The sequence below is a fragment of the Girardinichthys multiradiatus genome, chromosome 20 (genome assembly GCF_021462225.1).
Source record: "Girardinichthys multiradiatus isolate DD_20200921_A chromosome 20, DD_fGirMul_XY1, whole genome shotgun sequence".
NCBI classification, from domain to species: domain Eukaryota; kingdom Metazoa; phylum Chordata; class Actinopteri; order Cyprinodontiformes; family Goodeidae; genus Girardinichthys; species Girardinichthys multiradiatus.
Genome location: NC_061812.1, coordinates 9,029,984 through 9,057,521, shown reverse-complemented (window position 1 = coordinate 9,057,521; position 27,538 = coordinate 9,029,984). Strand labels below are relative to the sequence as shown.

General features: G+C 37.3%; 1 protein-coding gene across 2 annotated transcripts in view; it reads right to left on the bottom strand.

The window, feature by feature from the left end:
- The window catches only part of nav1b (neuron navigator 1b), a 58,578-nt gene extending 35,958 nt beyond the window's left edge, over positions 1-22,620 (bottom strand). For both annotated transcript variants that reach the window (XM_047348393.1, XM_047348396.1), the window contains exons 1-3: positions 21,549-22,620; positions 14,151-14,253; positions 12,719-13,075 (exon numbers count right to left, since the gene is read on the bottom strand). In XM_047348393.1, coding sequence (XP_047204349.1) covers positions 12,719-13,075; positions 14,151-14,253; positions 21,549-22,239 — 1,151 coding nt within the window. In that variant the 5' untranslated portion in view covers positions 22,240-22,620. The remainder of the gene's footprint in view (positions 1-12,718; positions 13,076-14,150; positions 14,254-21,548) is intronic.
- Between the last annotated feature and the right edge of the window lie 4,918 nt (positions 22,621-27,538).

Genomic DNA, 27,538 nt, shown 5'->3' with positions numbered 1-27,538 from the left:
ATGGAGGCAATCAGCCTGTGGCACTGCTGAGGTCTTATGGAGGCCCAGGATGCTTCGATAGCAGCCTTTAGCTCATCCAGAGTGTTGGGTCTTGAGTCTCTCAACGTTCTCTTCACAATATCCCACAGATTCTCTATGGGGTTCAGGTCAGGAGAGTTGGCAGGCCAATTGAGCACAGTGATACCATGGTCAGTAAACCATTTACCAGTGGTTTTGGCACTGTGAGCAGGTGCCAGGTCGTGCTGAAAAATGAAATCTTCATCTCCATAAAGCTTTTCAGCAGATGGAAGCATGAAGTGCTCCAAAATCTCCTGATAGCTAGCTGCATTGACCCTGCCCTTGATAAAACACAGTGGACCAACACCAGCAGCTGACACGGCACCCCAGACCATCACTGACTGTGGGTACTTGACACTGGACTTCTGGCATTTTGGCATTTCCTTCTCCCCAGTCTTCCTCCAGACTCTGGCACCTTGATTTCCAAATGACATGCAGAATTTGCTTTCATCCGAAAAAAGTACTTTGGACCACTGAGCAACAGTCCAGTGCTGCTTCTCTGTAGCCCAGGTCAGGCGCTTCTGCCGCTGTTTCTGGTTCAAAAGTGGCTTGACCTGGGGAATGCGGCACCTGTAGCCCATTTCCTGCACACGCCTGTGCACGGTGGCTCTGGATGTTTCTACTCCAGACTCAGTCCACTGCTTCCGCAGGTCCCCCAAGGTCTGGAATCGGCCCTTCTCCACAATCTTCCTCAGGGTCCGGTCACCTCTTCTCGTTGTGCAGCGTTTTCTGCCACACTTTTTCCTTCCCACAGACTTCCCACTGAGGTGCCTTGATACAGCACTCTGGGAACAGCCTATTTGTTCAGAAATTTCTTTCTGTGTCTTACCCTCTTGCTTGAGGGTGTCAATAGTGGCCTTCTGGACAGCAGTCAGGTCGGCAGTCTTACCCATGATTGGGGTTTTGAGTGATGAACCAGGCTGGGAGTTTTAAAGGCCTCAGGAATCTTTTGCAGGTGTTTAGAGTTAACTCGTTGATTCAGATGATTAGGTTCATAGCTCGTTTAGAGACCCTTTTAATGATATGCTAATTTTGTGAGATAGGAATTTTGGGTTTTCATGAGCTGTATGCCAAAATCATCCGTATTAAGACAATAAAAGACCTGAAATATTTCAGTTAGTGTGCAATGAATCTAAAATATATGAATGTTAAATTTTCATCATGACATTATGGAAAATAATGAACTTTATCACAATATGCTAATTTTTTGAGAAGGACCTGTATATTGAATATGTGAAGGTCCATATATTCCCAGAGCCCTTTGCTGTCACACTGCAGGTGTTCTTGTGGTTCCCAGACTATCTATAAGTAGAATGGGAAGCATTTCAATCACTTTTTAGACTTTTTTGTGACTTTTGTGGACGTAGCTCCTAGCTTTTGTTTTATTCATCGTATAGATCTATTGGCTCAGATATTTTCCATTTAACTACTTTTCTTTCATAAACAACACCACTAGCAGATCTACTGCCCTCATCTCTATGCACACAGATTTTGTTACCCATAGCAAGTAAGTCTGGAAAACTGTGTTGTTTTCTTTTTTTTTTTCCATGTTAGCCTTTTGTCTTCTCCAGCACTCCAGACAGTCTCAGCAGATGGCCTCTAACACTGACCTGGGTTCTGCTTGTGTTTATTTATTTTAAAAGGGAGTCATCCCTTTCTGCTTTTGCCATGTTTGCTCAGTAGGAATTGTGGTGAAGTCAGTGACTTGATGCAATTATCTGTCTACTGCCACCACTTGTTTGCTCAGTATGAGGCTTGCTGTAAAATCAATGGTTCAGCTTTACAGTTATTAGGTAATATTAGATGTTTTGAAGTGAGATTAATCAATTAGTTCAGCAATTTATTTGTAAAAAATCTGTCAAACCTATGAGGAATTTATCCTAATAATTGTTGTCGTAATTTTTTTTTTTTTAGGCTTTTGTTTTTTTACCACTTGAATTGGAACTTAAACTCTGATATAACAACTACTAGCTTAGAAATATCCCACTCCTGCCTTACACTAAATACACTAACGGCATTTAATATAATAATGTTACCTCCTCTTATGAAAGTCAGCTTTTTTAATGAAAAAAAAAACTCCGAAACCTCTAATATCAACTGATCTAAACCTTTTGTTTAAATAAATGCTAGAGAATACATCATAATGATCTGAATTTATGACACTTAATACAAATCAACTAAAATTATGCTTTAATAAACAAACCAACAAAAAAGTAGGAGGTTAAAAGCTAGCCCAAAGGAATTGTTTAACTTATTTTCTCTAAGGAATGATTTACTACCAAACATTAAGGCATTCTATTAATTACAGGATGGAAAAAAATGCAGTGCAACGTAAAAATCTAAATCCCTGCAAGTGAAACCACAAGCCCACAGATGACACAAGGATCTCCAGTGATGTATGAGCAGCCTTGGAAAACTCAACCTCCCCCTCTCATTAGTAGTGGAACAGTTATATTCATTCCTGGTGATCTCAGTTCAGTAAAACACTTCAGGAGGCCAAAGCTTTGGGCCAAGAGAGGTCTGCACGCTGTCCACATCATCACTCAAGATATGCTTATCCACTAAGTTTAATTGGAATGTGAGGCAATAGGGGGCTGTATATGACCAAACAACATACTCAACAGCTCAAATAATTTTAAAGCAATAAAACAGAAAAGGATCAGGTCAGAATGGAAATCAGTCAATAGATGCACTCGTGAGTTATTAACTTTAAAAAAGAATCAAACTTAAATTTGTTGTTTATTACAATAATATTTTTTTTTACTCATTGCCCCATATTTTAAAATAAAAAATTATAATTAAAAGTTCATGGTGATCTTTTTTTAGAAATAAAACAAGAATAAAACAGGAATAGATTAAAACAATTGTCTATCTATCAGTGAGAGTGGCAGACAGGCCTTTTATAATAGAAGAAACAAATTGAGCTGCTATTTTAAAAAAGGTTTGTTGTGTCTGCCTTTTTGAGCTTTCTTATCTTTACCTCCTCCCTGTGATGACAATATTTCACACATTCTGCATTGATTGGGATCTTGGGTGTAAAATGAACTAAAGTAACCAGTCTTTTATTGCTGAAGTACATCTTTCACCAAAAAATTCAGAAAGATCTAACCTTTAATTTCTACTCACCAGAAAAAAAGAATATTATGTTAACACAGAATTATTGAATTATAAAACATCTATACCACAATTATTAGCAATTCTAAGAATTACTTTAAACTGAAGATAAATGAAGCATTTTTAAACTCAGACGTTTTACAGCCAAGTGTAAGAACTCTTAATTAACCACCCCTGAATTTCTGTTTCCCTGGGGTTTGTTGCCTTTATAATTGAAAGAGCCATTTTTGCCCTCTTAGCACTTGGTCAGTTCTTCTCTAAATAACACGCTTGCTTATTTGTTATAGGTGTACAAGCTCTATATTTTCCCCTCAGCAAAACAGATCTTCATCTTGTAGAAAACAGGAAGGCTGAATAAAGCTCCTTTTTTTTTAATTCTTTTGTGCTTTTTACAAAGTTTGTATCAGCAGGTCTAAGATTTACAAAAAACTGAAGACCAGAATGGAGAACAGAACAAATTCTGTTCAGTGCATCTGTAATGCTACTGGTAAGGGAGGTAAAATCTCCAACACTCACTGTTAGAGAACTGCAGCAGAGTTGCATCTTATGGTAACTAAATCTCCATGACATCAATTTATGTCAAGGCTTTTGTACACACCTTTACTTAGTGTTCAATAATAATGGAAAACACTGTATGTTCTCCTGCCTGTTGCTTTGCTAACAAACAACATAAATCATTTGTACGATACTTTTTGATCACATAAGGCATTTATTCCTTAATACCCTGAAATGTATGCATATTTGTTTGTCAGGAATGATAATTGATCTAAACTGTTTACAGTATGAAAAAAAAGAGTGTCGGCGCTCACATATCCTGTTTATCTCAGCCAGACCACACTGCTACAAAAAAAGCTGTCATCCAAACAGCCTTCAAGCCATGTTTGCACTTTATAGCAACAACTGACCTACACTGATAAGCAAATGGGTTGTTTAAGAAACATCCTCTGTACATTTGCTTTTTCAAGTTTTGTAAAATTGCCAACATGAGGTTTTGGGACATTTGGTGAAAGCAGAGGGAAATCAAAGCAACTGGCATTGGCTAAGGCAAAAAATCATTCTCACAGTATGACCCACCCACTGTTGCTGCCTTCTTCTCTTGTGGTAAACTGGGCTTGCAACATGTATGATTGATTAGTCAAATAACAACAAAACAGTAAAGGACAGAATAAAAAACAAGAAAGAATTTTTCATTTTAATAAAAAAAATTCTTTTAACTTTAAAGAAGAAGCTTATGATGGAGTGAAAGAGGACATGAAGGTAGTGGGTGTGAGAGAAGAAGATGCAAAAGATAGGGTTAGTTGGAGACAGATGACTAGCTGTGGTGACCCCTGAAAGGAAATAGCCGAAAGAAAAAGTACTTTTCACTTTATTCTCATCAAATAACATCAAATTAGTAGTAAATTAAACCATAGCTAAATCTAGTTGGGTAATAAAATAGGTTGAAAAAGTCGTCAAAACGTGTGTTTTGTTTTAAGTATCTGAACTGGCAATATATCATCGTGTGAATGTAGTTGATATCAAAATGTATCCATTTGGCAACCTTTAAACCTGTAGGACAATGCTGCACTACACGGTGGTCTTCCCAGTCATTCAGAAAGTCAAGGTAAAATATAAATGTAATAAGATAAGGACTCCAGTAGGGGGCAGAAATAATTCAAGCTTACCCTGGCATATAGTCAAAATGTAGCGCACTTCCCCTTTCACAGTGTATCAAAATGAAACACCACTTGACATTCAAGAAACTAAATGATACTCGTGATGCATAGGACCACTAGACATTTGTCTGTTGCATTCTCTTTTGAAGCACAGTGGGAGAAATTACTTCAGAAGGAAAGCATCAGCACATACCACCTTGTGTGGGTTTTTATGTTGGCATAAATACATTTCATTCCAAACGAATAAAGATAAAAGGAAGCACACCTTATATCCTTCTGGTGCATTATTTTTACCTGTCTCAAGGTAAAAAAAACAAATAGGATTGGGCAGCTTTCATTACAGAACAGTGAAACAAAATGGTTCTGAGATCAGTGCAGCATCACTGACTGTATTCTCCATACTTCTGAGGGGCCTAAAAATATGGACACAGTAGTCAGTTATTGTCCCAGAAAATTATTGTAGAGTCAAGATTGTTCTAAGGAATCTTCAGATGAAGCAGGCAATCCTATTGATGCACCCACTAAAAAAACAGGGTCATGTGGCAACAAATAACCAACTGAGTTTTTTTAATATTGTTTCACTTCACATGTTTGTTCTAACCTGTTTGTGTTCATAGTGCTTTTTTGCTAAGCGAATGCTTGCTGTGTACAGATTTAGCTTATACAAAAAAATCTTTAACTAAACCATTAAATATAATCTGACATTTTTGTACCACCTTTGGCAAACAACAAAAAAAAAAAAACCAAAACAGATGCCATGTGAATCATATTTAAAGATATTAACTAAAAAAAAACAATTTCCACCTGGGGCTGAGCGGCAAACACCACCCTGCATATCCAGACATGATACAGGGATGATTCATACTCCCTGGGGTGCTGCTGTAATGGTTTATTATTCAGAGTGCTCAGAACACTGGTGAATGTGAAGGCACATTTGGTTTTCGGGGAGTCTTTGTAAGTCACTATTTCAGTGACTCTTGCTGAGAACTCCATGCTGACCCCAGATGTGTTTTAAAGCTGTCAACTGTGGAAGAGTGTGTGCACTGTCGGTTTAACAGTGACTAATGTTATACCATAATAGACAGTAGAAGTTTGTTGGTTAAACAAATTTTTAAATACAAATGTTCACATTTTAAAATGATACAGGGGTAGTCAGAAGGACTCAGAATTTAGAAATCCTTTACACTGAGCTGCATTCTTTGCAGAACACACTTGATGCTGTTGCCTCATGAAATTGTAATCTTTAAAGTGACTAAAAAGGACCAAAAGCAGCAAGGCTAAAGAGCAACGTTTGTACAGATAGGTTTAAATGGGTCAGAAAAAACAAAGGAGGCTTTAACAGTCTGGGAGGTACTAAGTGACTAAGACCAGAACTCAGACAGGAAAGGGAAATTGAACACAGACTGCTGAGGGAACCGATCCAGGATCAGATGCCTGCCGAAAACCCTTAGTGCATTATGGAATGCATTTGCCAATACACAGTTTCCATGAGTGAGGCTGTTAGTTTGCCATATTTGATAACTGACCTAAATGTAGCACATGCAAAAAATTTAAGAGATTCACTAACTACAATGAAAATACCTTTGCTCATGTTGCAACATTAGTCAAATGCTTACCCACAATTTAGAGAAGCAATGGCAAAGGGTATCACATACATTTAGAACTTTACAGAGTATGTGTCATAGTATTATCTATTAGAAAAACATGTTCTGAATTTATCCAAAATGACTAAAAAACAGATTTTCCCCACAATCAGTGTCATTGCTAATCTGGGGAATCCCATCTTGCAAATATCTGAAAAAAACAATATACATTCACACTGTGTTGTCCCTCCAAGACAAATTAGAGAACAATCTCATCACTATGTCTCATCATAGCCTGTTTCAACAATAACCTACTTGAAGTAATGCTTTTTTCTCCTGTTTTTTCAGGCCTTTTCTTTCTCACATAAACCACCGATTGAATTTCTCACATGCATCCTTCAAACATTCATTTGATTCAGCAGCTACCAAACTGACACACAAGGCAGCCCATCACTGGGTCAGTGGAAGACGGTTGCCATGGCAGCACATCCCGACTTGTGTTGGTGCACGAATGTGATCAGTAGTGAACCAGCCTTCCTCCTTTGCGCTGCACTACTGCCTCTGTGCTGTTGTATAGAGAAAGGTCCATAAATGTCTTCTTACTTACCATGAACCCACCGTGTAAAGATATATGAATCAATATGTGTAATATCTGACACTCTAAACTTCTTGTTTTCCATAATGGAACATAAACAATTGAAAACTGAACCAAAGAAAAATCTGAATATTTTTAATTTGAATTTGAACATCGGAGACAGTAGCCTTGGATAAAAAAAAGAAAAACAGTTCATGTCTGCAATGGACTAGCGACCGATTCCTCTCGGCTAATGACCGCTGTAGATAGGCACCAGCCCCCCCTCGACCCTGCAAGGAGAAGCGGGTATAGACAATGGATGGATGAAACTGTAATGTGTTTGCAAATGCCACCGTTAATCTGTTCACTGCAACCTGACTATTAGTCTCAACTCTGTTGAGCCATGTATTCCTTTAACTCTTCCAGGTAAATTAAATCTTTATGAAATACAGTTTTTACTACCAGAAAGAGAATTTAATGCTGCCTTCCCTGCAACAAATGCCTGCACAACATAATTTATGTTCAGACTATGTTGTTGAGCAATTAATCAATTTGTCAAACCAATCAGACCCAAGTAGACAGTTCAAGGAAGGCTGTCCTTCAAGGTTCTCATTTTAAACCTAATCGTTTCTTGACAGGCTACATCCTGCAAGCTTCATAGGTTGCTGTAATTTAACTTACAGTTACACTAAGGATGTTTCCTATTTATTCCAAAAACCAAACTCATATGTAACATTTTGAAATCTTGGATTTCTTGGAAATCGTGGATTTGCACAGAAAATAAATATTTTCCGCAGTGTGTCGTAGGATTTCATGCAAACATAGCACTGATTTAAAGTTTGAAGTCACCAACAATCTTCTTATGGCCTGAAACTATCGACTTGTCTTGAATAATCCTGCTGCACTAAGATGCAGACCGACAGACAGATTCCCAATGTTGAATGAAACATGACTCCAAACAATTTGGAGTGTGTGTGTGTTCTGTCTGTAAACCTGCATTGGCTTTCTAATACGTTTACTGTTTCTGCAGTATGAAATAATAATGCATCACTTTATATTCTGCTCCTCAGTGGCCGAAGCATTATTTATTGTAGGTTTATCATGTCTAAATCATAGCTAAGGATCTAAGCATGTAAAGCTCAAGGCTTAAACTGAACACCAAAAGGAAAGTTGTAAACTATTGAAAATACAGAAGTTCTGTATTCATCTTCCAGTTCTTTAGATTTTAGGGAATAACAATTTACTAAAATGTTAGTGGAAGAGAAGACAAAACTGTCCTTACTTTACTTTTAATTGCAGTTACCCTCCCTAATTTTCTTTCCAGTTAGTCAAAAGGTTTTAAGAAAAACAAAACGGATATCTTCAGATTTAAGGTTTACAAGTGTGTATTTGCCAAAGTAATATCTAAATCTGTCATACACTGTACATTTGCTAGTCATGCAGATGGACCTCCAGTTAAATGCACATTTTCTACTTAAGGTATAAGGCTTGCATTTATCCTGACCATGAAAGAACACAATGGAAAAACTATATCAAATAAATGTTATAGATCGGGAATTTTGAGCTGTAAACTATTATTTATCAATGCACATCAAAACCTTCAGAACTCAGCTACACAATTCTTAGGCATCATGTAACTCATTGGTGATTGGATAAGCCATTGCAACCGATACAATTTTCACTTGCAGCCATTAGTTGCAAAGGACTTTTTAAATAATGTAGAACCGCTTATGCATACAAATTACAACAAATTGTGTTGTGTTCGTAGAATTCAAATAATTTCTGACTGAAGGAGTGAACTGAGGACAAGGCTAAGATAATGTATAGTATGCTATATTTAAAAGTATAATGTATATCCGATTAGTAATGCTGAAGACAATGATGACATTCATACAGCACACTTATTATATATTTAGACAGACAGTGTTGTCCGGACTGAATAAATCAATACAACACAAGCAATGTGCTGTAGTAAAAACTGAGCAACAACATGCCTATTTTTTATTCCTACATATCTACAGTATATATAGAATGTAGAATCACTGTCATCTTAAAGGTTTTGTAACAAAATGCCATTTGTAATAATCAAATGAAAGAAATTTTGTTAAGGCTAATTTCAGATCACTGAACTGTGTGAAAATGAGAATGTCTGGGCCTTTACTGAAAGGGAACAGAAATTGCACCTCCTCTTTACAGTCGATTTTCAGCTGGTTTCTATGGTTACCATGCAAGGGACTATTCTATTTTCAAAAGCAGGAAGCTAATGGTTCTCAATGAGCTGAACTGTAAATGTGTGTAGGGGGATGTAGTAAGAATGCAAATGGTTCACAGATTTTGCAGGAGAAAACTGGCAGCATGGGCTTCTGCACCCACTTCAGAAACTGGATTACCTATTTATCTGCTCCAAAGGTTATTGCAATACTTATGAGGTAAAATTTTTGTTATAGAGTCCCACCACACCAGTATTTCTGCTGCAGAAATAAGTACACTTTCCGCTAACCATATGCAAAGGATGATGAGAAAAGCATCAGGGTTTAAACTGCTTCTAAGATTAAGCATGTAAATCACCCGAGATATTAAAGAAACCTCTCTTGCTTGGATCATATTTGGAAAAATTCACCTTGGAGTTATCTGTGTGTGTGTGTGTGTGTGTGTGTGTGTGTGCTTGTACTTGTTGCTGAGTGAGAACCATTTTTCGTATTTTTATTGCGAAGTGAGACATTTTGACAAAGTGAGGACATTTTCCTCCTCACTTTTTCAAATTCCGTTCTTGGGACAGGGGTTAGGTTTAGGACTAGGGTATGAATTGAGTTATTGTTAGGGTTAGGGTTAGGCATTAACTGGTTAGGGTTAGGGTCAGGGTTAGGCAATAAAAATCAAGGAAAATGAATGGAAGTCAATGGAAGTAATCAAAAAGTCCTCATAAGGATAGTAAAACATGGATGTGTGTGTGTGTGTGTGTGTGCGTGTGTGTGTGTGTGTGTTTGTGTGTGTGTGTGTGTGTGTGTGTACCTCCATATACGCCTCATGTTCTAGTGAGGCATATATGGAGGTGTAAGATTTGTGGATTGGTACAGACCATGATGAGCTATTCTTAAGAAAAGAGATTTCTTGTAGAATTTTTTGAATATTATCTTGGCTGCATATGTTGTGTAAAAAGAAAAGCTAAGGGGCCGTAGTCAAACTCTTACATAAATGCAGCTGGACTGATATACATATGTTACAAGGGCAAATAGATTGTAAGGACACTGATTTTACTATTAAAAATAGATATGTTGGACTTAGTCCTCCATATATTCTGTATTAACATGCTGAGTAATTTTGTCTTTTTCCACCTTCTTCATTCTATTCTAACAAACCAAACTCCAACTTGCTCCACTTTAATTGTTCTATTTTTCTGCTCTAATTCCAAAATACTTTAAATGTGTGTCATCTCTTTTCTTCTTTTTACCACACACAATAAGAATGTGACCTGGGATGCAGGGCCTCCAGAGTTTTCCAGAGGCTGAGCTTAAATCCCTCCACATGTGCAACAAAGATAAAGCTCCTACTCCACTCTAGAGAACTGTCCTTGATTCTTTTTATGTCACTCTCTGAGTCTCACCCTCTTCTGTCAAATTGCGGGAGGAAATTTGATAAAGACACACAAAGGATGAAAAATGAAAAGAGCAATGGTGGGAGTCTAGAACACAGAGAAGAAAAGCAAAAAAAAAAAAAAAAAATGCAAAGACATTGAAAGAAGCAGCTTTCCATCTGTAAGATGTAAACTATTTAATGTATCTGGCACTTGCTGACAATAGTCTTCACACCAAATGAGGGGCTATCTACTTTTGTACCTTGATTACCTCTTCCCTCAATAACAAAAACATGCTACGGTCAGCAAATAGTCAGAAAAATGTGTGTGTAAGGTCTGCTAATGAAAGACATTTAATAGGCCAGCCAATAAACATACCAGCACTAGCCATTAGCCAGGTGCCAGTATCAAGCCATACCAAGGTTTTCGGAGATATGGTTTCAAAGCAGCTAGAAGTAATCCATCAGTGTTCTTACTATTTAAAGCCCTTTTAATGAGATGCCAGAGAGAGTTATGGACCTTTCTCTGGCTCCACCGAGCATAGAGTAACGTACCCCCTTCTTCCACATGATGCTGTGCCTTGCCAGTCAGCTGGCTAAAACAAGGCTATTGTACTATTCCCTCCATTAAAAAAAGTCAGCTATGCCTGTTCGTCAATTTGGTCATGAAAACACAGACAGTTATAGTGTTGAAACTGAAGGAGGTCCAACTTATTAAAGTACTTTTTAAAAAATACATTTAGTAACCTATGAGTGGGATTTCTGCTGTGGATGCAGGCTGGCTACCAGAGTGCCTGACAGACTAAATAAGCAACGTCTTATTATACTAGTCTTACTTTAAAAAGCAGATGGTAAAATGTATATGTCATGGAGTGACATTTTGGACTTTGTGGGTTCTTGTGATGGTTTATTTTGTAATTTAGATGATCCTTATGGCTCTTTGTTTATTTCTTAGGTTGTTGTTTCTATGTTCTCCTCTAGTTTCTTTGTTTACTTTAGTTCATAGTTATTCTAGTTCTTTATTTCCTCCTCTGATTTATTCTCTTGCTTAGTTTGTGTTTTCTGTTGTTTGTTTAGTCCTTTTTTGTTTCACCTGTTCCTTGTCCCACCCGTTTCCTGTTTCTTTGATTACCTGCCTTTTGTTCCCTTCTATGTGCTCTGTGTATATTAGTTGTTCTGTGTACTTAGTTCCTCGCTAGTTCCTTCTGTTACTACCCCGTTCCCTACCACATCTATGCTTTGTTCATGCTTCGCTTGGATTTTATGCTACGTTTTGCCATTAGTACCTGCAGAGTTTTGTAGGTTTTGTATTTTGGACTCTGATTCATATCTGCAGTGTTTTTGTTACGTTTTTGCCTTTGAGGAATAAACTATGATGCGGCTACCGAGCTCTTGTCTGCACTTTGGTCCGACCCAAGATCCTCCCCCGACAGTATAGTATTCAATACAATAAGCATTTAAAAATACTAGGTTTAGTGAGTGAGAACATTTTAAAGTCATAGTTAATGCATACCTTTCCTCTGCCCTCTTCACCATTTCCTGTCAATTTACGTCCAAATGTTTTTTAAAAGATTGCTGGTGACTAAAAAAATACCGTTAAAAATATCCAAGTTCTAATGATCAAAATTCAATATTTAAAAACTAATAAAATAATAAGACATGTGCTCTAAATACCTAATTAAGAGTGAAGTGTTTTTTAAAAGAAATCATCCAGGTACATCTAAGGTATCGCAAGGCATTGGTGCCAAAAATGTTTGTTGTATAGTTGTGCGACATGAAAAGTGACATTATTTTTATTTTTTGCTGCTCAGAAAGAGGTGTTAAAAATATCAGTCAGTGTAAAATACAGCTTTTCGGGCATGTTTATGAAATGCCTGTTTTTACATACATTTTTTATCAGCTGGGAGTTTCAGACCAAATATAATTTCTGGGTTTTATTCTTCTCTGGAGGAGGCTTTCGAAACCCCACTCGCTGGTATAAATACAACATCCTGGCAAGGTTATTAATTGTTCTTAATGTGCCCTGATTTATTATACTTCATGTCTTTCCATTACTTCTTTGCCAAGTTAGAAAAAGGACAGCTTTTGAACTTATGGCTTGTCATACTACAGCTCTTTAGCTGCTGCTGTAATTGTAAACATTTAAAAGCTTGTTTTCTTACCCATTAGCCAAGTTATCATCATCATCATCTGGAAGGCTCTTTCCTTGAAGGTCAGTATCGCTCAGGTAACCAGATTTGAGATCAGGGTCATCGTCGAGACCTTCAATGAGCTCAATACGAGACGTGCTACTGAGACGGCTGGAGCAGCGAGCAGGCATGGTGTGGGCCGTGTACTGGGAGGAGTTCTTACTGCCCTGGTATCCACCACCTGTGGAAGATGGGGCATCACCAGCCTGAAGGCGAGGACTAGACTGACCGTGGCGCCAGGACAGAGGTGAGGAGCGGTTAGACATGCTGGAAATACTGCGGGCATTGGTCTCATCACTGTCGTAGCCCACGTTACTGCTATCCAGACAGCTAGAGAGAGACAGAAGAGGAGAGTCAGAGGATTTCACAATTGTATATGAGTCAAGAAGTTGACTACATGCAAAATGACACGTCTTGATAAGATAAGAGCACATTTTACTTCCTCCTAAAAATTCCTTCAAAGAAACTCACTTTGTTGGTCTTGAATCAAATAAAATGTCATACCATCTTCAGGGAATAAATCACAAGTTACCACATAGAAAGACACAAACAAGGATGACCTGATATCTTTGCTATGATATCTTTAAATGCAATTAAATGCAGCAGTAAGTGTGTGTGAAAATGTTGAAGTTTACTTGTTTTTTAAGTAGGTCAGGGTTAAAAACGCCAAGCAAATGTTCTGTTGTGGGTTGCATAACTGGATGAACTAACTCACCCAAATAAATAATGCAAAGTCTGTAAGTATTTTTATCTATTCTTCATGGATAATTTATCATTATTGAGAATTAGTATTTTTGACTTTCTTAGTAAATTGTTGATTAATAGGAGACAAATGGAGGATTTTACACACAAGATTTTGGACACAATTACCTGAAGGAAGAAATAAGCTAAGCATGACCAGCCAAATATTTTTCTCATTATTTGACACTCATGGTTGTCCCAGCAGTCAAATAACAAAATTACAATTTGTAAGTTCATGTTTTTACTTCAGACAGGAAAAAAATATCAATACGAATTTCCTTGACTTCCTTTTATTACAAAAATTCATGTGTTTAACTGATGTTCTAGGAACATCAGTTCTTTCTGCTATAATTGTTGTACTTTGTTGTTGTTATTGTTCAGGCATTTTGCCGAACTACCAAAAGCATGAAAGAAAGAAGCCTATTTAAAAAGAGATGGGAGCCAGATGTGCATCAGGTTGAAATTCCCCAAGCAGCTTCGACACAACTGCTTACACTTGATTATGTTATGTATTGATTCACTCAGTGAGTTTTTCTTCTTTTAATCCTAGCCTATATTTTAAATATTACTCCTGTGTGAATAAATAACACAAAACGTCCTCCTGTGTTGGTATGGAACAAGAATGTTTACACATACAAGTAAATGCAGATCTGGATGTGTTTACCTGTGGGTCAACTGGGATCCCCGCAGACTCGACATTGTGTCTTCGAGATTCTGACGGAGGTCGAGAACATTTTGCACAGTTCGCTTCCTCTGGGAATCTGGATCTGTGTGAAAATAAAAGTTATTTAAAAGGTGGCTTTGTTTTATTTAGGTTTGTGCATGTATTTTAGGAAAATTAGTCCACACAAACATTAATGAACTTTATCTGCATGCGTAAGAGTTGGCTTACATTATGTAATGTATGTCTGCACTGATTTGCCAGCTGTTTTCCATGCAGGAACCCATCCAGTGCACTGCATGTTCAGGTCATTAGTAATGAGTAATTTTACTCAGTAAGCTGTTTCACCATTTCAGACTACACCCCTCTGAACTGATGTGGTACTTCCTGAAGTTGTCTGTAACTTAGATTGCCCAGCAGGGGGATTCCCACCACACCCAAGATCTCTTACAGATGTTTTCCTTCTGAAGTGTATTTTTTTGATCCACTGAGCATTAGCTAATCCTAACATGCCCCAACTCTTATAAGCACCACCAAGCTAACACCCACAACAAATTACTCCGTGCCTGCTTATTTTCTCCAACCCGCATGCATTGTAAAGTCACTGGGTTATGACCCTGTCAAATCAATATTACAGTACAATTAGGGGTGTTGTGTTAGCAGTAAAATATGTATCTATAAAAAAATAAGAATCTGGGGGTTTCCACAGCACAGCTGAGGCAAATAACCCAAGGAAAAAACAAACGAACATTAAATGCATTAACTGGGAAAGCTGGGTGAGTGGCGAAGACGTGAGGGGACCCTGCATGTAAGAGTGATGTCCTACTGTTATAGGAGGATGTGTAACTAATTCAGTGCGGTGTCCAAAGAACATGAAACGGAAAAAATCAACTAAGTAAAAATAGACTTTGTATATTTAAATCATGTTTTCTCACCTACTTGTAAATTAGAAGGTGAAACAGAAAAAGAAAATCTGCTGTTGAAGCTAGGACTTTACATATACACTGTCTGATCCAGTTCTTGGAATTTAAAAATGCATGTTGTAGATTCTAACTGTAATAAAACATTTTTGCATACTGCCTTTTTAAAAACTTCAGAAGCTGTCTAACTTTAAAACCTGTGAAAGCTTTAAAGAATTAAATGCTGATTGAAACTGGCTGGTGACCTCTCCCAATACAGCTGACCTCTTGCACAATGCACAATGAAAACTGGTGCAGTGTGATTCTGGAAAGACTAAAGTAAGAATAAACTATTACTTAATTGATAAACAGATTATTTTATAGAATACCTAACACTTAAAATTGTACATTCACTGTAAAAGCAGGAGCTAAGAAACTGCTACCTAGACATATCTGGAAAATGTCTAAATCTCACACTTGTTTATCACCATTTCCTGTATAAAATATACAATCATGGTAAAAACAAAAAAGTATGCATGTATAAAGTATATTCAATTCTAGGTTTTATACATCGGAGCATATTGAAAATGATCCACCTTTACCTGAACAAATGGTGAAACCAAAATAGAAAAAGCAGGGTATGAAGAAAAAAAAAAAATCCATGGTTGTATAGCTTGTAGAACCACCTTTAGCAGCAATAACTTTAAGTAGTTGTTTTACTGACAAATTTATTAGTCTTTCACATCTTTTTGTAGAAATGTAGGCCCACTCTTCTTTCCAACATCGCTTCAGCTCATGGAGTTGAATACAATCTGTCTTTTTGTAAAATTATTAATTTATTTTTTCTTAGAATTGGCATTATAATATTTCATACATTGATGGGCAGCAACATTGCAGATGTCTTGTCTTCTTGGGACTGTGTTAACAGAAACCTGTATGTCCCTGAGCAGTAAACTACCAAGAATCCTGCTTTTAAAAAGGCAACCACATTTGCAAATGATCAAAATACACTTGCTCTGTTTAATCTTAAGAAGCAACAAAAGTGTAAATAGGTTATTGTGCACACAGCTTTAAACTATTGCGTAATTTTAATTTTTTTATGACAGCCTTGAATTTGTTGCATGTTTTTCATCATTATTATTATTTTAATTTCATCATCATTAATGTCTTGTTAAATAAAACTCAAGAATCGAAAGAGAGTGTACTTTTTTTCCCCTATAAGTTCATATAGGAAACTAACAGATATACTTTACTTTTTATATAGCTATCCGCACTTTTTTATTTGCAAAATACACATATAAACATTAAAACAAATTTAGCTGCTACATAAAATAACTTTATTGTAGACTGAAAAAGATAGGATCTATTTTCGCTCAAAATTACTTTGTCTCGGTTCACTACATAAACGTTTCTATTTCAACGTAGAAGTTGTTTCAAATAAAATAATTCTGCAATAAACAAGAAATATGATCCATCCTTCCAAAGAGATTAAACATAAGTGGTTGGAAAATTCTAGTTCTCATTAGACATTAAATACACTTTCATTTCTTCAGTTCCAGTTTTGTTTTGCACAGACTTCATCCTTCATATCCATTTGATTCTTACAGTTTCCCTAGTTAAAAGGAAAATGGAGGTTCAAACGGTTTTAGTGGGATGCTGTAACACAGCACTTTACCAGGACACGCTGATTATTATTTTTTTTTTCCTTAACATGCCACCTGTTACCCACAAAGCTAAAGGCAAACTTATTTTATTAGAATGAAGAGGGTTGAACATCCTACAAAATCATATTAATCCCAGGAAATGCGCTGAAGCAGGAATGCTTAATATAAGACACGTGTGAATCCCATCTGTTTTGAATACATCCTGTATGAAGTATGAGCGGTACCCCTGTGTAACAGCTGGTGGTCATTTGGCATCCTGCACTGCAGCAATGCCAGTAACAGAGAGGGCAAATTTCGACATAATCCAAAGGCAGAGGTAGCTCTTGCGAGTAATTGTCCACTCTCCGATGGTCTTATTCAGAGAGGTTATGCACATTTTTTCTACATTGCCACAGTCTGACTGATATGAAGTAGACCTGAATGAGGAACATTTAATGAATGATAAATAAATTCAGACAAAATTCCAACAGATAAAGAGGTAAACTAGTGCATGTCAAGCTACACAAAATAAACAACTGTTAATTGGAGATTAACACTTCAAGTATTACCAAGTCAGACAATAAAGCTCTTGCACACTGCTTGAATTCATTGAGATAATATAATAAATAATCAATGGTATCAATTAGAATACGTTACAGGTTTATGTAGCTGCCATGCTTCCAATTCTGCTTTGTTCCATTTTTCCAGAAAAAAATGGCAGCTCTTTTACACAGAAAATATAAACAGGCATTTTCGTTGTTTATCACAATGGGAAATTAGCGAACAGGCAAGACAGATTTAGTTATCCTATAGATAAATAATATGCAGTGTCAGTAATGAAGAGCTGGAAACTAATGTTAACAATTCCTGCTACATCATAATAAAATCATTTTCACTTTTAAAATAATTTCTTTTTAAATGTTTTCATTATTCATTGGCCACATACCAAATCGTTTTACTGTTAGCCACGCAATAAAACCTGAATTTATGTCGTAGCTTTTTGATACTGTAATTCTCTCAAACAAATGAGTGGCTTGATGACAAAGATGGATAAACACTTTTGATCTAGTCCCAGTTTCCACCCACAACATGAGAAAAAACTGAAGGAAGCAGATCTTTCATTTATACATATTTACTCAAACAGAACACAATGAGCAAAACTAAACTCCCCGTCGAATAGAAAAATGTAATACAGTTGATCTACAATATGCTATATTTACTTTTTATTTTGTGTAAGTAAACATTTCTGAATCTTGCATGCCTCTGATGTATGAAACAATGATAATTATGACCACTGTTTGCCCCATTTACCTTTCCACTATGATGACTAAAGGCCATTATGACATTTGTGCAGATATGGGATGACAGATCCCAGACAATTATTTTGAAATGAGGTTGTTACATTTCTTTTTTGTTTTGTATTCAACAGTTCTGTTCTAATAAAACACATTCCTCAAGGATGCAACTCTATGAAGACATTGTCACTTTGAAAATAATTTCAAGCTTCTGATCTGAAGCAGAGAAAAGCTACACAGGTGTGTTGGCCCACAAGCTTACAAATTCTGCAAAAAAAAAAAAAAATCCAAAAAACCCCATTTTGTGTTTACATCTTAATGGTAGGCTTTGGATATTTTATATCCCTGTGCTTTTTAGAGCATAAACTTACCTGGACAGTTTAATAAATGAGACCATTAACTAACTCCATCATTCTTGATGTTCAAGAAACAAAGAGGCCTTCTATGTTCAGAAGCAAAAGCATTCTTTTAGGGAGCTTATAGTGAGGTATGTGGCAGAAGCAGCTCAATATTAATCGTAGACAAGGCCTTAAATGTACAACAGACCGTAAATATAAAGTTATTTACAGTAACATGAATGCTGACTGTACATTATTTTTATTTTCTCAGTTCCTAAGTTATTTAACCCTAGATGATAAAGTGAGTAGTAGCAGGAAAAGATGCTTTCTATTAGAAGGGTCATATTATTGCTCAACTTAAAGAAAAACAGACGTAAACTTTCTTGTCATTGAGTTTAATCTGTAAGAAGGCTTCATTTCCTAGAAGCATAAAGTCAGGTTTCTAAGGCAAAATAAAAATGTCATGCAGTCCGATGAGTCTAGATCTACTCCAGGGTGCTGGGCACATCAGGGTCATTTGGCCAGGTTTAGGGTCAGCTATGCTATATGCATAAACAATGAAGTCAGGTAACTACATAAGCATTCTGAACATTCAATTTTCCAGCGTTGAATAATCAGTCTTGATGTGCCAAGATGACATTGGTTGAAAACAGTAATGAAGTCATATTTACATACATGATAAAATAACAGACGTATTGCCTTGATTTTCACACTTTTTGAAATGTAATCAAAAACCTAAATTAAATATTTTCAGTTCTCTTTTTCTTCAAATTTGGTAGCTTACAAACATTTTGTTTCTGTATTTAGTAGACTTGTGTTTAAAAACTATTTGACTTCAATCAAATATTTTTGGAATCCTTCCACAAATCCCCAGACAGGATTAATGTAACTTGTGGGCCATCTTGGTTGCACACAATGTTTCAGTTCAGCCCACACATTTTGACAGCAAAACATTGATTTTGCTGTCCTCTCGCCACTTTGTAACTTATTCGGTGCTATATTGAGGGTCATTGCCTATGTGACAGATTCATTTGTGCCCAAGCTTTAACTTCCATGGCTGATATCTTCCGATGCTGTTTCAGTATTTCTACATAATGTTATTTCCTCACAATGTCATCTATATTGAAAAGAGCATCAGTCATAGAGCAAAACACCCATACAACCCAATACTGCCACACCCGTACTTCACAGTTAGGATGGTGTTAGCCCTGCAGTCTTCCTCCTTTTTATCTACAAATGCACCAATTATTATTATGGCTAAATAATTTAATGTTGGTTTCATCAGATCACAGAGCTGGTCTTCACACAACCTCCATAAGTTTTTCTCCCCGAGGGTATATGCAAAAAGAGTTTTGCCTTTTTATGTCGCCTTAATGGCAATGGCTTCTACTACACTGAGTGGCATTTCAGTCCATCTTGGTATATAACTTATTTCAATGTGGATAATAACAATCTCTTGCCAGTTTCAGCAAACTATTGTCACAGGAACTTTTGTTTTTGTTCTTAAGTATATCACATTTTGCACCAAAGCATGTTCAACAACCTGAACTGTATGATGGCAGGACATTCCCATTGTGTATTTACAAATACATGTTTGAATAGATGTGGAACCTTCAGGCATCTGGAAATTGTACCCAAAGAGTTCCACAACTCTCTTGGCTGATTACTTTGAATTTTTCAATGATAGCACACAAGGAAGAACTGTGTTTTAGGTGTGCTTTAAAAAAATATTTACAAGTAAGTCTCCAACTAACTAAACTTTTGTGAATTAGCCAATCAGAAGCTTTGAAATGTCAGTACTTACTCATCTAAGCTTTCTCAAACTGTTTAAAAACACAGTAATCTTTGAATATTTAAAGCTCTGACTTTGAATACATTTTGAAAGTCAAACAGATACATAAAGGGAAAGATAAGTGTTGTGCTACAATTCCATGCACTCCCACAATGGACATGGAAATGTGGATGCTGCCAAATGTCCTGTGTTGTTTACAGTTCTCACTGGCTGCTATATAATTTGTGACTAACTTGAATGATTGATTTCTATACTGGTTAATGAGGCATGGGAAACATGTCAAATTGCAACAGATGTGTTCCTTAAAAAGCAAGAGGACTCTTGCTGATGACACAAAGTTAATCTCATGTAAGCAAATGCATGCTGGTACATCTAAGATTTAATGTTGCGCTATAATGGTGCTTAAAATTGTCGAAATGAATCAGTAGGTTGAACTGGGTTCATCAATAGAATTATACTTTTAAGTTCCCCCTTTTTGATTATTTTTAGTTCATTCTTGCATCCAAGGTTTTGGAGCATTAAGTAATTAAGTAACACAAAAGCTGAAACATCTAATTTAAAGAAAAGACTGACTGGATGTGAAGCCTAATAAGTGCATGCTTTGTGTTGAACAACATCTGGCAGATTTCCAAAGATAATGCTGTGTTCTCTTATGTGACTACAGGTGATAATGCTCCACTTGCTAGGAAATACAATAGGCCCTGCATGTCTGAAGATAAACAAAATACAAAGGAATCAGCCATCACAATCCTAATCACCTCCGTGAATATTTAAAACCCTCTTTTCATTCATGAAGCCTATCAAAACCTGATCTACACCAACCGTAATAAAGCTTTATGCTCTGCACCACAGTGGTAGAGACAATGTAAACCCTCTGTCAGAACTCTGTAGATGACTGAAGCTGAGAAGAGGCTTCAAGCATGTCTGAAAAGGAACGCAATATGGCAAGCTGTCATTCCCAGCATTTTTTGTCAACGTTCTTTTGGAAGCATGCATGCACAAGCGGATAGAGCCTTTGGTGAATCAGCACATGCTTAAGCAAATGAGGGCTTTAGCAAGATGATCAAACTGCTGGTAATAAACCACAACCACCCCAGGCTTCATGCAGTCACTCTGTAATGTTATAATTGCGAGCGAGCATATTTCCCATAATCTGAGCCTTCGAGCATCATACATCTGAGCCACATGCTGGAGGAGTAGGAACAATAGATTGTCATGGTGTTCAACATCTCTGTGAAATAACTCAGCTAAGATATCATTCATAAAACAAGGACTAGCACCCTGTGCGCCCTCTCACTTGTGAACTGTGTAAAACCTGCTCAGGAAAAATGTCGACCTGCTGCAAAGCAGGTGCCGAGTTGCTGTATCAAAGGGTGCGTGGTGCAGAGGAGATAATATGATCTTCTGGCTCAAACCTGGTGCTGCTGTACTTACCTAACATCTGACTGAAAAGAAGCTGCTCAAGATCTCCTAGCACTGTGACCACGAGCTCTGGGTCCACCTTCAGGAAGGGCTTATCTCCCCCTTCCTCTCCCTGGCCTTTGGAGCCCGAATCCCCTCCAGGTCCGGCTCCAGCTTTCTTTGGGATGGCCTTCGCTTTGCTGAAGAGGATTTCATCATCTGACTTTCCATCCTCAGGTGCCTTGCTCAAAGGCTTCACCTCAGCAAAAGGACCACGAGGTATGCGGCTCTGCTTGCTCAGGGCAGAGGGAGCAGCTAAGGCGCTGAAGGGTTTGGGTTTTCCCTGGAACAGTGAATGTTCAGATTTGGATAGGTTTCGAGTAAGGGGGGCACCCCCGCCGGCACTGCTGCCACCCCCTGTGGTTTTTGGCTTGTTGGTCTTGGGCTGCCCTGCTCCAAGCTTGGCCATGTCATCACACCACTTTGGTTCATATAGGTGCAGCTTCTTCTCAGCATCAGTGAGGACAGCCAGGTTTGTCATCGACCTCTGCTTGCGAAGATTGGAGGGCACTGGTATCCTACCCTCAGAGCTGCCTCCCCGATAAACCTTTAGTTCCCCACGCTGTGTGCTCTGGGGCACTCCAGACTTGGCCCTCTTAGCTGCCATGCCTACTCCTTTGCCATCTGCTTGGCCGTATGCCTTGGTGCTGTCCGTCCTTTCCATCTTCAGATCTCCTTCTTTCTCTTTCACACTATTTCCGAGCACGCCTCTTGCATGAGACCATTATCAAAACGCATCAGGAGGGAGAAAATGGTCTTCCTTAGTCAAACTCTTCTCCTTGTGTGAAATCATACATACACTCCAAGGCAATCATGCTGTCTTCTTTTCCTTCCCTCTGTCTCCTTCTATCTCCCTCTTTCTTCCTGACAGACTGCTGCAGCGGCTGCAGTTGCAGTGCTGCCCAGGCGCTCCCTTTCTCTCCTTCCTTTCTGTTCTCCTCTACACCGTTTTTTCACTCTCCTCCCTTCTGCACGCCCTCCTGCTGCTGAACCGCGCAGCAGCAGAATGACAGCGGAGGCACAAGCAACAGCACTCCCTCCTCCCCCCTGCTTTCGCCTCTGCCTTTCCTCCCATCCTCCTTCCGCCTGTCCCTTTTCTTTGATTTAAGATGCTTTACCTTCTCTCACCAGACTAAGGCAAACACAAGTGGGAAATGAAAGAATAGACTTTAACACCGGCATGCAATTATCCTCTAACACATCATGTTTTCCCACCATTTTCTGTGATTCCTTTGTTCTTACCCTCCCCCTCTTCACCTCTAGGGTTCACTGTTCAATACTTCTGATGAATGAATCAGATTGGTGGTGTTATTAATAAGCAAAGCAATACACATATAGATACATCACTACAAAATATAGCACATATTGTAATCAATGTCACATTTCAACACAATGTTACAACTGGAGCATCCAGATTATCTCTTGATCCTGTCTGAGCTTCCTTATGATATCTATTCCAGAATTCCAGCTGGATAAATCATTCGCTGACCAATTTTACAGTATCGTCCAGCTGTTTTCTATTTAAACACAGGCAATGAAAGATTATGTATGTAAAAACAACTGCAGCTTGCCAAACAAAAGGGATCTTACCAGGCTGAGCAAATGACAAGATGTGCCAGTGTAAGCAAGTCAAAAGCCCAAAACCACACTTTAGAAAAATCTTCAAGTTGCTTTTTAAATGCATTTACACACAGATGCACACTAAAAAAGTATGTTAAATTAAAAACCCAGTCAAATTGTTAAGCCAGTGAATTGATTGCTTTATTCTTGTCTAATGATCTTTTAAATATATTCCACACTGTGTCTCACAGGACACAGGAAAATTCAGGGAGCTCTGGGCATTCAAATGCAAGGCTGCTCCATGGAAACCGCCCTCTCCTCTAGCCTGCTTGTCATCTGCGCTAGACTTCAGTGCTCAAAGACAGATGACGAAGACCCATTTACCTTCTCCAAAGGCTACTTTGACACAAACCACGTTTCTGTCTTTGATCATGCTAAACAATTTTCAAACATTTTCCTAAATTTAGAAAACATTTTTGTATGAAGAAGAGACCATGCTACATGTTACAAATGACCTGTTAGCTGCCATGTCCAGAGGGGACCTTTCCAACTCTCACAAAAGGCTTCAACACACTCCACTGCCCTCTTTATTTGGGTTTTAAGGCACCTGGGGTGACTTAGGCTCCAGCAACATTGCGATCTGGCAATTAGTGTGTGGAAACAACATCAAGACCTATTCCTCATCATCACGAGTTCGCTCTCAAGCTGACTCAAGAACAGCAATGATGACCTTACATTCATTCATGCAATGAATGAATGTTTTGATTCAGATGGTGGGAATTGCTAAAGACATTGCAGCAAAACTAATTCCCGCTGTTTTTTAATAATGGTTGAACTACTACTTGACTACTTTAGTACAAACTAACCATTTTTGTGAAAAAATGCATACAATGTAAGTCTAGTACTAATACTTATAAGTCAACATTCCCATTCTTTATGGCCACATACCAGCACCAAACAGAATATGTAAACACCACTAATTTAATAAAAGTTGAGATATGCTCTAATGTCCATCAGTTAAACCAGGTCAGTTAAATACAAAATACATGTAAAACTATTTGTATAAATACAAATGTCAAAAATTCAAAACACTACTCCCTCACTCTGATATAGTAAACACAAAACACTTGTCTGTAGTTATTGTTATTTTGTGGGTTTAATATATCCTAAAGCATAAAGCATATGTTAAAATGTTGTGCTTATTCAGTAAAAGTGAGAACTCTCAGTCACAGCCAAGCCTCAAGAGGGAAGGGTTGAGTTGAATTTTTCATTTCTTTCAAAATTGGGCCTGATTTACGTTCTCCAGCTGGCCATCCATGTGACTATGGAGCATCTGTGCATGTCCATACACACAGTCACACAGTTGTCTCCTGTGCATTTCCCTGGTCAGCAGATGTGATCATTTTTGTGCTCCTTAGCTGCTATGACGTAATGAACTCAGTAACATTTGGGAGATCTCCACATGTGCTCTAAGGGGGAAAACCACACAAAAAAAAAGAAATTAAAAGGCTCTTGGTTATAACAGTGGGGAAATCTCAGACAGAATACCATGATGGATTGATTGCAAACTGATTCTGCAGAAAGGCAACAAGACCAAACATTCAGCATTCAGACACAGTGTGTCTCTTTATGTGTATGTATAATTTAAGTCTGCATGAATAAAAATTATAGAATAGTTTTTGGATTTTGTTCAGGTTTAGCCAAAAGGCCTGAGCTCTTTTACACTTATAAAGACTAAAACTTCAGATCTACTTTAATACAATGAAAGGCTTTCCACGGGTGACTGGTAAGAGCTTTTTAATTTACACTCATTCATTAACCCTAATAATAAAATAATAATAAAAAGACCCAAGTGATCTTTCTGTTTTTCCCTTAAATATCATCAACCAAAGTTGACTTTCTGCAGTCGCAGTCCGGGCTGAATTCACTGGAAGTAAGTGATAAAATTACGTGGTAGTTTTAATGTACTAATACCCAATTTTGCTGGAGTTTAACTTAGTTGAAAATTGTTTAAATGTTTTATATTTATTATAGTATGTTCAGTTTCTTGGTTCATTTCCATGTAAGAAATAATGCACAAACATGAATTATCCTGAACTCAGAACTACTATTAACAAGATGAATTTGAACATTGTTTAGGTTTAAGTAGTGAATTTTAGGTGTTTTTATAAATTGTTTATGATTGATCCCAACTGAACTCATATTTAATGTGAATCATGTCACATCAGAAATGAAAGATGTGCCTTGTGGGGTTCCTCAAGGCTGTGTTGTGGTGTCCATTGTTTTCTAACTTTACGTACCTCCACTTCAACAAATTATTAGGCAGTATGTATTGCGTCTGTTGTCATCCCTATGCTGCTGACATCCAACTGTACCACTCTTTTAGGGGTTTAAGTTTCATAAATTGTCTAGTTCAACTGACTGCCTTAAAAAACAAATAGCGGTTAAATGACAAGTTTCTCTTACTAAACACAGATACAACAGATAAAACCTTGATCATTGCCTCTGACTGCATGATTTCTATAAGTAAGCAGTATTTCCTGTAGACGTGGGCTAGAATTTTGCGTACTATTTTTGTCTATTCTGAATCACATGAGTTTTATTAAGCAGCTCTTTTAACATTTAAGGAATATACTGTATCTAAACTCAGATTGCTGAAGCCAATCGCTGAACTGGAGATGATTACACATCATTCTGTTTGGACTTGCTGGATTACAATTATTGTCTTTTTTAACTGCTTTAACTGGTAAATTTTAGGGTTATTATATAGGGTTATTACTGTGATATACTTTGGGTTTTATCTGTAAAAAGTGTCTAAGGAATCAGTTTTTGTTTTTTGGGCAGAAATTACGACACCGACATTAAATTGAATTTTGAAACAATGCAATTATTGAAAGATAATTTAGCTGTTGACTATTATTATTTGATGTTATACTGTTTATACCCCAAAAAATATATATAACTCAGATTACATACTGCTTCATCAACACTACAGATATAATTTTAAAATCCTTGAGTCAAAAGTTCGGAATCCGAGAAGATTCTAAGATTAATTGAAGTAAAAACAAAATTGTGAATATGAACAAGCACATTTAGTCTGCTAGCAATAAAGGCAGCATTTGAAAACAGTATTCAAGCTTATTTATTATTTTTGCTATTCCAATGTAACAGTTAAGATTTTATGGTTTAAGTTAAGATTTTAAGGTTTTTAAGGTTTTTCTCTCTTCAATGAGCTTTATTATTCAGTTTAATTCAAAAATACATTATTAGACATTTTTAACATCCCCCTTCACATTCATTCGTGCATTTGTACTGAAAAGTTAAAAAAATCTTGTAACTTTAAATAAACCATATGAATTTATATTTAGAAGCAAGACGATTGTGTTTCTTTCCTGAAAAGTTACATTATTGGTGATTCAAGGTTAAAACTTGTCACTGTTTACTTTCTGAGCATAGTTCAGCTGGGAAAATGTTGTTTTGAAAGGTCACATGATAGCTGGAATGTAACCAGCCCGAGGGATTAGGATTCATGAGGGTTGTTTTTGTTCTATCAACATTTTCTTTATTTACCATGTAAAAGTAAACTTAAGGTAAGTGAGAGCTAGTGAAAATGAAATCAAACAAGTTAGAGTAATTAACTTTACTGCAGTGCATTGAGCCTTCTATTACCAATTACTAATCATTTTAAAGTTCCTGTGTCATTGCTTTTCCCACAAATGCAGAAACTGAAAGAAAACATCTTAATATTGAAAGAAATGATCAGTAATTGGTATGATAATAGGATTAAATAGGACATAATATAAAAGACAATTTTGACAAAAAATAAGCATATTTCGATGTTAAATTTTGCAAATCCAAAGTCACCAGAAATGACGTCTAAGGGGAAGTGTCCGGTCATTCATTGTGTGAGCGTCAAAGATAAACGGTTCAGGTGGCAGCAATACTACGACAGCAGCTGTTTTTCTGCACAATTTTCCTGAAGTGAAGAGGGCCAGAGCTGTCTGGTTCAGAGCTGGAGAACTGACGAGGGACAGATGGGCTGGTCCCACCAAGCGCAACCAGTTGTGATCAGAGTACTTCGAACAAGAAACCTCTGAATTTACAAGATAAATTATGTCAGAGGTCGGGATATCTGACAAACGAAGGAGAATGTTGAAGCAGATGCTACAGCCAGTTCAGTGCATCTGATATGAAAAGATTGCCAAAGAAATGGTTGTTGCTGCTGTTGGTAAACGGATCAAGGCTCAGCAGGTAACACTTCCTTGTCACAAAAGTACATTAATATATCGGTAGTTATTGTTAATCTCCCCAGGGCATCACTTTTAAAGACCCTCTCCATGGAAAATACTGCTTTTCTGCTGTGCTTCGACTCTGCATGGAAAACACAGCTCTTCTGCTGTGCT